General features: G+C 39.7%; 1 protein-coding gene across 2 annotated transcripts in view; it reads right to left on the minus strand.

The window, feature by feature from the left end:
* Positions 1–12,556, minus strand: part of LOC121303624 (astrotactin-2-like) — a 728,767-nt gene that overhangs the window by 232,820 nt on the left and 483,391 nt on the right. For both annotated transcript variants that reach the window (XM_041234419.1, XM_041234420.1), the window contains one exon: positions 4,591–4,856. In XM_041234419.1, coding sequence (XP_041090353.1) covers positions 4,591–4,856 — 266 coding nt within the window. The remainder of the gene's footprint in view (positions 1–4,590; positions 4,857–12,556) is intronic.

A 12,556-nucleotide genomic window follows, 5' to 3' on the forward strand; every position in this document is an offset into this window, starting at 1 on the left:
TGATGTTTCTCCTTTCCCCTTTCTATGTGTTAAGCACATCCCGTTTGAGAAAAAGTCCAATTGTGGCCTGACACCTGTATTCATTATATCAGCTTTATAAAAACTTGATCCACTGAAAGGAAAATAGAAAAATGATTAGTCACTGTACAGAAGGCTTTGTTTCCATAAGCGTCAGGGAAATGTAATTAAACACAAATGGTTTTAATAGCCATTAGCTTCAAACAGGTGCTTGGGGGTTGACAAAAATGTCAAATTTCAAATTACCAGGACCGTGAGATAATAATTCCATTCAATTCCATGCCAAAGTTGCAAATGAAAGTCATACCATTATGTATAACATAACATTCAATGATGACATAATGAATATGTCAGAAATTGCTTAACCCTTTGCAGTCCTATGTCGGACCAGGTCCGACATTACAATTTTCCCTTTCCCGTCCAATATCAGACCCTGTCCTACATCATTAAAAAGACAAGATGGGTCTCCATTCATTTTTTTCTCTGGAAAAAGCCGAGAAAACCTGTCAATGGCAGAGTGAGACCGATAGGAGCCGAATTAAACAGAAAAAAGGAGTATCTCATAGCCCCATCCACTACAGAGATAACACAGACATAACAGTGCTCAAAGAATATCACGGATATTTGCAGAGCTTTTTGGAGATGTTATAGTAATAAAATAATGACTTAGATCATACAATTGAGGAGTTTGGTGATAGAATGAGTGATCAGGAGAGGATTTATCAGTATGCACATCTATGAAGAGGTATGTGAAAAAATACAGTGAACAAGTGGTGGGGCTTGGCTGGAGATATAGTACTGAGTGTCCTTTTGCGATTGAATGCCTTTTAAACCTGTTTAAACCTGTAAAAAATGTTTTAAACAGCACATGCAAAATAAACAGTGCATGTGAAAATATACTGGACCTGACGCGCCTGACAAGCGCTGAATAAATGGACTGCAAAGGGTTAATACGCTTAAGCCAATAGTCAATCCTAATTTGTGGCAAAAATGGAAATGTAGAGCCCATTATTGCGACTTTGTTAGAGATTCTGTATTGTTATCAGTAACCTGTTCATGCACACATCAGCATTTGCTGTCCTTGTTACTTGGTAATATTGTGTGTCTCTGTGGAGGAGTTCTTCTCAAAGTGTAAGAGAGGTAGAGGCCTGTACCTGACGTTTCAGTCAGTGCCCGTTACCCAGGAAGACATGCATACATATCGTTTTCAGCATGGTATCTGTACATACAAAACACAGCAACAGCACCTTAGGGTTAAGTTAATATGTGGTGTGTCAGGTGTCTAATTGTTATAAGAGATGTCATCTTGTATAGTTTGGGACCAAAAAAACTTTTCTGATATAATAAGAGACACCTGACACTAACTTTTTATAAATCACATAACGTGTTGTTGTTTTTGAACTTGAATGATGCTGCTAAGAGGATCTGGAATCTTGACAAACACGTTGTGGTGGTTGGTGTATTTCTCACGCAGGATTTACAAGACAAGAGACACATACAGAAGGGAAAATAATTATCTGGTGCATTTAAGATTTTTTTAGCTGATAGTAGACGTGCTTAAGTCAATATGATATGCTGGGGATACTACACTTGACTAGCAGGTTGTAACGAATACTCTGCACAACTGAGAAACAGTTGTACTGCACTCCCTAAGGAGATACTACTGGCCCAATATCTATAACTAACTAAGTCAGCAAGAGTGACAGACAGCAAAATCAGGGACATCAGAGGTGTCAATTTCACAAACAAACGGTTTATTGCTGTAAACTATAGTGTAATAAATGAAATATAATGCCAACAACTTATTGCAGAGAACATTTAGTGGAAGGTACCGGTGAGTAAGAAAGTAAAGCGAATTAAACAAACATCCAAACAAACTAACACTAAAGCGAAATGAATGCGGTGTCCAGTCGGCCTCCAATAAACCCCCCCCCCCACACACACACAAACACCACACCAATACAAAACCAACACACCGACAGGCAAGAGAGACAAAGGTGAATGAATAATTATACAGGGAAACCAAATCACAAAGACAGTCTTGATGGCAATGGATGACAAATGAAATTTAGGCCTAACATGTCCAGTGAAGCAATGCACATGTAATCCAAAGTAACAAAAGAACAAAACCAAAATTACAGGAACCAAAGTATCAAAGTAGAAAAAACCAGCAAACAGAAAAGGAATAATATCACCAACAAATAATGAAGTCCCGAATAGAGTCCTGTACTGATGATGATGGATGAAGGTTGGTGAAAAAATAACGATTGTAGAAAATGGTGAGACTGTCGAGTAGTACCGGGTTGAATGGTGAACAACCATTTGGAAAATATCAGGAGGATCAGGAACAAAATAGTGACTCAACACACTAACAAAAACAAACCCTAAACAGGCCTTGAACATCAACTAAACTTAAACAAGTAACAGTGTAAACAAAAAAGAAAGGTTTAGACAAAGTACAATATTTTAACAAAAGAGTAAATGGATGCATCTGTATTTATCTAAAATAAAGTTACACTGTAATTAAGTAATGTGTTTGTAAAATGGATTCCTCAAGAGAAAAGGAAGTTTTTTCCTGGCCTAGCCAGCCAGCTTTAAACAGGTTTTGGCTTCCAAGGAGCTCTGAGATTGGAGGAGTGGATATCTGAATGAGACAATGGGGGGGGGGGAGGATGAACAAATTGAGTTTTAACCTGGCCAGGCTACTGACCCTAATAAAAGGGACAGGTGGGTGAAACTTACACCTACTTTATGGAGCAAGCGAATTGCTGCAAGGTGTTTCTATAAACTGTTAGCAGACAACACAAGGTGCACTTTTAGTAGTGAATTTTGGGGCATGTTTGTATTATTTATTTAATGGTATATTATTGCACTTTAAAATATTTGCACCTGTTTATGTCACGACTGATTTGTTTATTTGTTTCATTTTTTAATTCTCTCTGGTGTTTTTTCTATATAATTTGAGTGTTTTGACTTTTATTAATCACACCCCTGCAACTGAAATTGATTAAGGACCGATCTCATAGTTAATTTGCGGTGGGAGTAGCCGAGAGCCTGCTCTAGGTAGGAATGTCGCTATTACCACTCTGAGCCTCACTGGTACAGATGGTAAGGAGCTGAAATCACCTTTTATATATGTATGCTTATGGTAATTTTTATTGTGTAATGTATGCATTTGAAAGAAAAACGGAATCTCCTGCTTTAGTAGTTTTTATTGGTAACTTTTACTGCTGTTTTGATTTGTTTTGGAAATAAATAAAACACATTTTGATAGCAATCGTGCATTCAGAGTATCACTCCATTACTGCTGGTGTTTGAGCTGCTCCCCAACAAAGATTAAAAAGATGCCTGACAATTTACAATAGAGTTACAATACCTCATTTGGCAGCTGGCTCACACACCCACCTGGTCCTCGCATTACACTAATGGTTCTTTTTAAATATCAGTACACCTAAAACAAACCTCTTATAACTGAAAAGGTCATTTTATATTACTTGTTATCAAGTTAATGTTACCATGGCAATAATACAACCTTAAATCATTTAAAAAGAAATATACAGTAGGCATGGTGTCTGCATATCAATAAATACACTTGTTCTGCAAACAGCAAGGTCAGAAAAAGAACAAGCAGGCTGTGTGATCAAGGGCATTCTGTAGAAGCAATGCTGACATTACTCTGCATTGCAAGCCAAACCACATGTTACCTGTGCAAGGTTGTCATTAGCAGGTTTTTTTCTTGATAGGAAAAAAACATCAAATAAAAAACAACTTACAGCCACCTATAAGCTGCTAGTGTGGCTCGTTTATTTATGAATGAATGCTTTTCTTCCTTTCTGAAAAAAAAAATGAGCGAAAAGATTTTTTTAAAGGACGTATTTCTAGTAAAATAAGAAGAGATGTGTACCTGCAATTCAGTTCATCATTTATCCAGGCAGATTTGATACATTACCGAGCAATGAATCCTGTAAGGATCTGTAGTATATCGATATAAAATAAAAGACAGACACACTTGCTGCTGCTGGGATGAGAACCCTGTATTGTTGTACTAATAAAATGTGCATTCTTTTTCTAACAATGCTGTCCGGCAACTACGAACTGGGACAGCCGCTTATCTGGACTGGAGTTACAACATTACAGGATCCACTATTCATATTCAGCATGAATTAATAATTAATTGGAAGGTAACAATGAATGCTCACCAGGCGATATTTAACATGAATTACAAATATATTAAGATTCTTCCAGGTCACTTTGTATTATTGTATTTTTATTGCACTAACTCCAGCCTCCTACTTAACCTTACTCTATGAAGCCACAGTGCCTGCTGATGAAGGCTCTGCTGTCTGGGAGTTATGCTGTCCTTTTCCACACTCAAAGTGCTCTCAGGACACTATTACAGACAGACAGGATCAACTGTACATATAAACTTGTCTAAGAGACACCCAGCACACAATGCATTAACTTACAGAATAAGATTGTGAAACTGATTTATTCTAAGGTAGTCTTTTTGGAAAGCTACTTTAGCACTCAAAGAGACCAGGTCTGCAAGGCAGCGCAGTGGAGAGGCCCTACCTCCTTGGTGGCGTTGTCCTGGATGAGGGTGTAGAGGGGCACCACGCGGGTGATCTCCAGCAGCACCGGGGACGGGCTGACCTGCTCCTTGCCCTGCCGACGGCACAGGTGGCACGTTGCCGGGCAGTGGCCCTTCTCCTCGCAGCGGATCTCCACACCTGAGATGAGCTCCTCGTCAGACAGCACCTGTGCAGACAGCAGCCCGGACAGGTACGTGATGAAGGGCATGGATCTCATCTCCTTCCTGCTCCCCAGTTCGGTGATTTCTGAAAGTAGAATGGATATCCAGCTGAAGACTGTGAACAAGGACCTTTACAAGCCATCCAGGAGACTAGGTGCAGCCTAAGCCTGGATAATTTAGTCATGAATACACATGTAAACCAGTGCAGGCACATTCAGAGGGGTGTTGTAATCACACAGTACCTGAAAGGTATAGTTTATGACAGCTATATCTTTTTCATATGTATTACAAGTATAATATTGCTAATATCTTTCAGTTGGACAGATTACATATTTTATTTTCAGTAAAGAAAAGGGATACAAAGAAAAAGATAGACTGTGACAAAGTGCCCGCCCCTGTGTATTGTGAACGATCCTTGCAACTCACTCCGTTCGTTGCCCCTTTAAAATTAGACCCAAGACACAGAAATGGATTTTTACGGCGCTGACGCACTTTTAATGAACACAAATGAAAAGAAAACAAACAGAAACAAACACCTAACTCCCTTTGGAGCACTAACTAAGCAGATACTGGTCCCTCACTGACCACATGACAGCTAAGCCGTTTACCTGTCACACAACTCAAACTTACGTTCCACACAACCTTCCTGGTACAACTGCTCACACTCTCTCTCTCTCTCTCTCTCTCTCTCTCTCTCTCTCTCTCTCTCTCTCTCTCTCTCTCTCTCTCTCTCTCTCTCTCACACACACACACACACACACACACACACACACACACACACACACACACACACACACACACACACACACACACACACACACACACACAGTCAGGCTCTTCCCTCAGCCCCTGAGCAGTCTGGCTGCTTGTCTTAGATACCCTGCACCTGGCTCCAATTTACAATTAGCACCAGGTGCAGGGGATTAACTAAAACAATAAAAACAATTAATCAATTCAAAAACCCTTAGCCCATTCACCCACAGTGCATTTTCACATGGTTTTAGCAGGGAGGAATTTTAACCCCCTCCCTGCTATCTTACAGTATATTATCTGTTATGTTGCGTGTGGTTTGTTAAATGTTGGTGTATAGTCATTGGTACACGGGATATAGACAGGTCGGTGTAACACGAGTGTTTAAAATAAATATTTGCATTTAGGCACGGGATTGTACGTCACTTCACGTACATTTAAAGTAGTTAATATGTGAGCACGAGGTTGCACATAATTAATTCACGTGCTGGGATTCAAGTGAATAATTAATTAGTAATTGAATCCCAGCACAACAGTATATATAGATGCACGTTTTACTCACTTGCGGTTGGGTGGTCAGTGAGTGGAGAACGAGATTGGAGACGGAGGAAATAATGAGTATACTAATAATAACGTAAAGTAAAAGCTCACTGTGTTTTGTTTGGTCTGTTTTGTTTGTCGGTTTATTTTGGCGAATGTGCCGGGTCCTGTATTTTTGTATGTTACAGCCTTTTTATTTTTTCTTCTGTTTATTTATTAAATGCTCAGCTCAACCAAACTCCTCCTCTCTCTTTGTTTAATGTCCTGCTTCTGGTCTGACACCACCCACTCTGGCCATCTTTGTGACATAGACACATTGAGAAAACGTTACTAAGTCAATGTCTTTCTTGTCATAATATTCCTGAATATCTCATGAAGGGGTCAATAAGCATTAGTAACATTTAATCCCTGCTGTCCATGTGTAGCCTTTCTGTGTCCATAAAACACGACACCTGAGCTGGCAGACACCAGCTGGAGAATGAGGTAAATAAGTTTAAAAAGAGACTGCTGAATTGCCACATGTTTCAAAGGTAACATTAAAAACAGCCTTCATCAATATACAGCTGGAGAGAGCTTTCTGGGCATATGATAGCTTTGAAACTGCTGAATAACAAAGAATGTTTAATCATGGGGCTGGTGCTGTACCAGGTTAAGAACTAGAATAAGCAGAGATTGTAACTGCATTTCTTGGAATTGACAAACTGGGCATCACCCTGAGTTAGAGATGCAAACTAGGTTGATCATGTGATGAGACATGTGATCCCTGTAGCACTATATAGCCATGGGTCCAACACATTTGCAAACAGTCAGCATCCCTCGGGACACCTTCCAGTGGTCAGGACAAACAGCGGCTCAGTCCAACATTCTGATATTAGGCCATAATAAAGTGGCCAGGGATTGTATATTACATTTGTTTATGATAACCTCCAAATTTATTATATGAAGCCTAGAAATGCAAAAGATGTGGTAATGGCTCTTTAACCTGAATGTCTCACCACAGTGGCCAATTCAATAACAAATCAAATAATTGCATGTTAACAACAACATCAAATACAGTTTGCAAAGGTAAATGTGAACATAAAGGAAATGCAATTAGGCAACTACATGAATGGTAAAACTCTAATAATTGTGACAAAGCTTCTTCATACAGTATAGCTTTGAACATTGTTTTGGGTCCCTGTAACAGGGGAGACTGTGCTCACTGCCTGGCGCATGCATGGTTCTGCAGGAAGAGGGCAGAAGCTTTGTAAGATCCGCCTGTCAGTCATGGTGATGACATGGGGACGTGGGGAATAGGGTGTGTTGGCATTCTCTCTCTGGGTGGCTGAGAGGCGGGCCTTGGGGGATTGCTCAGCCCATAAGTACGGCGCTTGGTTGTGCATTTGGGTGGTCATGACAGGGGAAACCCAGAGACGCTAGCGTAAACAATTACCAGGCAGGAACACCAGTGGAGGGAGCGATAGAGTAAAATCGGGCAAGCACGGCTGAGGAAGACAGCCAGCCTTAAATAAACAAATGAACCGTGGCCACCCCAGTGTAAAGTGCACAGCGAATCATAGGACAGACAACCGAGCTGACCGGCACAGTGGCAGTGGGGGTACTGCATAAGCAGCACTTTTGTTTTGTAGTTTTCTCGTTGTAGTGTTTTATTCTCCCTTTTCATTTCGCCTTTGGTTTTCATTATTATTTTTGAGCACCTGGAGTGGGCCTGCATGAACCAGCGGACACCTGTGCTTGTAACCCTGTGCTCCTGGTTACCATTGCCTGTACACAGGCCACAGACAACAGCGCCCTCTGTGGGCTAAAATAAATAAAAAAGATAATAAATAAAACTGGGCACCTGTGCAGCGTTTTCAAGTATCAACTTCTGTCTCCCGTGTCAGTGAATACTCTCACCCTTCCACAGTCCCAAACACTGTCTTTGGTGGATAAAGCACTCTCAACGGGAGGGTTTAAACAGGATGGTACTTCTTCTTCTTCTTGTTTAACAAACAATACAAAAACTAAAATAAATCCTAGCTCCTGTTGTGCAGCGCTCACCAAAATTAGCAGGACCCCTAATTTACAGTCAGACCACTAATCCGCCTTACTGACTTGAAATATATTACTCACAAAACACAGATTGTTTATACAAGCCATTGCCTACCCACAGACAGCTATTGTCTTTGAAACCTGTCCTTTTATACCTGCCTAGCTTGTTAAATTATGAACAGGCATATCAGCTTAACTGTTCTATCAGTCTATCAGTGTTCTTGGATAGCTGTGGCATTCTGGCAGATGTCATTTTTCATTCCACATTTAAACAGCAAGAATTACATATATTTTTCCCATCAACATTTTTTAATGCCTCCCTAACATTCCAGGGTAAAGACTGGGTCCTTTATCTCCCTTCAGCAACTTTACCCCATATTCTACCATAGAATATATCAGGATTCATTCCTTAGTCTGGGAATGGATTATGTCACAAAGACGGCCAGAGTGGGTGGAGTCAGACCAGAGCCAGGAAATAAACAACAAGAGAGGTAGAGTTAGGTGGAGCTGAGCGAATTGTCTCGCTCAGCATTTAATAAGTGAACAGACAGTCAGGAAATAAAAAGATTACAACAAACAAAAACAAAGGACACAGCACTTTCGCCAAAATAAATAGACAAACAAAACAGGCTACACAGACAAACATGGTGAGCTTCTATTTTTCTTACAAGTATCACAGTTACCTCCGTCTCCAATCCCGTTCTCCACTTACCGAACACACAACCTATAACAGAAAATATACACAGGGACGGGCACTTTGCCACAATCTACCTATAATAATAATAATAATAATAATAATAATAATAATAATAATAATAATAATAATAACAACAATAGCAGGGTAGCCAACGTGATTATTAGACTGAGAAATGTAATAATAACCATTGACATACACATGTAAAAAATTAATAAAAAGCTGACAGAATTGCACAGCCAGCCCAGTGTCTCATCCTTTTGTCTAATGCAACACATTTACCACATGACTCATCACTGGAGCTCAGCTGATAACAATTACCAATATCATTAATTCTTTTACATGCTATTCATCTGTAGACCTACAGCATCAGTCTGGAACATGACTTCATCAGGTTTGCGTTTTTCCTTAATCGTTTACATCCAACTAGCAAGCTGTTTTTAATCAGGAGACAGATCATCCTGATCATATTAATAATTTATTTGGACGCAGGAGGTGGCTCCCACAGTGCATCCCTTCCCACCGTTCCTTGATTTTATGGAGGAGGTACATTCCTCTTGGGATCGACTGGCCTCAGCGCAGGGTGTGCTGCTTCATTAGAAGGCATGGAGCAGGATTCCCCCCTTTTCAAAAAGGTGCTTGGCGGTTACGCTCTCCCAGGACGGCCATTCTCCACAAATGAAGCCTTGATGTTGTACTAGATGTTTGCACTGCATACAAACCCTGCTTTCCTCCCCGAGGTGATTACAGCCTTCCACATGAATCAGTCTGTGGAACTGGAATCTTTCCATCCACCTCCGTTTTCATGGGAGTAGAAAAGGAGATTGAATTTTCTCTGCCTGGTGCAGGCATTGAGCTGGTACGTGGATAGAACAATAGCGCTACGTAATACTGACCAGCTCTTTGTCTGTGATGGTACACAGACCCAGAGCTGAGTCTCAGCTGTGTATGATAGTGCCGGCTTACTCAGACCTGGGGGCTTCACACTCTACTAGAGGCATGACTACATCTTGGACCCTTTTCAGATGGGCTTCACTGTCCAATATATGCACGGCGGCTAGCTGTGCTGCGCCCATACATTCTCTAGATTCTACTGCTTGAATGTGGTAGTTTAATAGACACGAGGGTCCTTGAGGTTGCACAGTCATATCACTAACCTAGGGTTAAGCTGTTCTGATGTGTCCCTCATATGCTGCCGTTCCTTCTTCCTCACGACGCTCTGGTATACATTTCCCATAAGTAATGTTGTTAGTGGTCGTCTTCGAATTGAAAGGGAACGTTAGGTTACTTACCAATCCCTGGTTCATTGAAAGAGAAGACAACCACCAACCGCGAGGTCGGACTGGTTGATGCAAAAAGAGAAATGGCTTCCGTGGTATGACGGTTTTAATCCCTCGGTAGGCGAGACAGAGTGCGTCATCCCAGGAAAGGGGCCTATCGGCAGCTCTGGTATAGAGAGCTCAGAAAATACCTAACAACAGGCAGGCATATCCCATATGTAATGTTGTTAGTGGTCGTGTTCTCTTTCAGAACCAGGTTTACGGTAAGTAACCTAACATTTTGAAACATAGCGGGTTTGTTCATGGCTGAGATTTCTGAGAGTGGAGCAAAGCATTGGGCTTCGGTTTTTGAACATGATTTTGCAAGTTTGCAGTTTGTTGGAAGGTTTTCTGTTGGTTGGCATCAATGATTGCAGGAGTTAAGACATTGGAAAGATGTGAAGACCATTCTTGTTTGTTGGATAGAGATGGGGCCAGTAATTTTGTATAGAGGACTTTTGTGACCTGCAACATCCATTATTTCATGTTTTTTTTGTGGTTCTGACAGCTAACAGTTATACTAGAAGTTCTTTTTGTCGGATTGATACCTTACTGTGCTTTAACGGTGATGGTTCTGTGGACAGTTTGTGGGCATTTCTTGGTCATTAATGCCCTCTACAGCAACCAATCAGAAGGCAGCATTCCCGTCCTATTCATCTGTCAGGTTTGTAATATTTACATTTATTTTATTTATTAACACAGATTTATTTAATTTCCTATCATAGTATGTGTGTTTTTTCAGCTTAGATCACTATTTATCAGGCACACTATTTTTTCCAGAAACAAAATTGCCCTATTCAGCTATTGGGTCTGCTTCTTTTCTTCTAAAAAAAGATATATATATATATATATATATATATATATATATATATATATATATATATATATATATATATATATATAATGTTGAAGTGCATTGGTTTGACAAATGAGTACTAAGAGTGTGCAGCTGTGTTATCAACCCTTTCTGTAGCTGTGGTTTTATGCAGTGATTTTCCATGTACTAACAGCTGCAAAAATGACAGTTAGTGGTGATATCTAAAACAACCTCACTTGTCTTTTCAGAAGCCGCCTTAGGACATAGAAAACCTGGTAAATAATGATCAATCAGAAACATCAAACAAGATTCGTACAAATAAAACAGGTAATACATTGAATATCCATACAGATAGTAAACTATCCCAGCATCCCTTTCATGTCAAGACAAGCTAAAATGAAAAGTTTCATTTGTTCAAGACCTGAAACAGATGCTACAAGCCATCATCCAGAACTGCTTGTTTGTTCACAGACCACAGCATTCAAAGCTTCAGATTATCAACAAATAAAACTTTACACAAACACATGTTCCAGTGTAAATCATTCTCTAAACATGAGTTCATAATTATCAACAAATAAAACTTTACACAAACACATGTTTCAGTTTAAGTGTAAGACCTAGGAGTTTATGTTGACTCAGAAATGTCTTCATCTAGACAATGTGGGGAAGCTATAAAAAAGGCCAACAAGTATAGTGAAATGTGTTGAATTTAAATCAAGAGAAGTAATGTTAAAACTTTACAATGCACTAGTAAGACCTCATCTTGAATATTGTGTTCAGTTCTGGTCACCTCGCTACAAAAAGGATATTGCTGCTGTAGAAAGAGTGCAAATAACAGCGACCAGAATTATTCCAGGATTAAAAGGCATGTCATATGCAGACAGGCTAAAAGAATTGAATCTATTCAGTCTTGAACAAAGAAGACTACACAGTGATCTGATTCAAGCATTCAAAATCCTAAAAGGTATTGACAATGTCGACCCAATGGGACTTTTTCGACCTGAAAAAAGAAAAAAACAAAAATGGCAAGGTTGGCAACCCTGCTATAAATGTACAGTTTACAGTAAATTTACATAAAGTTTACAGTGTACACCAGACCACAAAATGAAGCAAGTACCACAGTATTTGCTCTGAAGCAAGTACCACAGTATTTGCTCTGAACATGTACCACAGTATTTGCTCTGAAGACAAGTATATGAATGGTATGGGTAGTTCAAACCTGACTGCAATGGGAACTCCCAGTCTTTAATACAGCAGTGCAGTACAAAGCAGCTCTGTCCATTCAGCACCATGCTACCTAGAGCAGTGAATAATGGCAAGGAAATCAAGGACTGACTAATCATATTTTACGCAATTAAAACAATGGGTGTGGTTGGCTAAACATCTTCGAAGCAATGGAACACCCACAGACATAATCTCAAATTATTAATAATAATAATAATAATAATAATAATAATAATAATAATAATAATAATAATAATAATAATAATAATTCCTACTACAGTATTTGTGTCTGCTGGACTCAGTTTTACTGTTGTTTCTGTTTTTATTCTTTACTCCAATTCCATATGGTCAACACCACAGGAATGTTAAGGTAAGGTTTAACCGTCTATACATGTAATTTTTGGGATGGG

This window comes from Polyodon spathula, chromosome 34, assembly GCF_017654505.1.
Source record: "Polyodon spathula isolate WHYD16114869_AA chromosome 34, ASM1765450v1, whole genome shotgun sequence".
Classification (NCBI taxonomy): Eukaryota; Metazoa; Chordata; class Actinopteri; order Acipenseriformes; family Polyodontidae; genus Polyodon; species Polyodon spathula.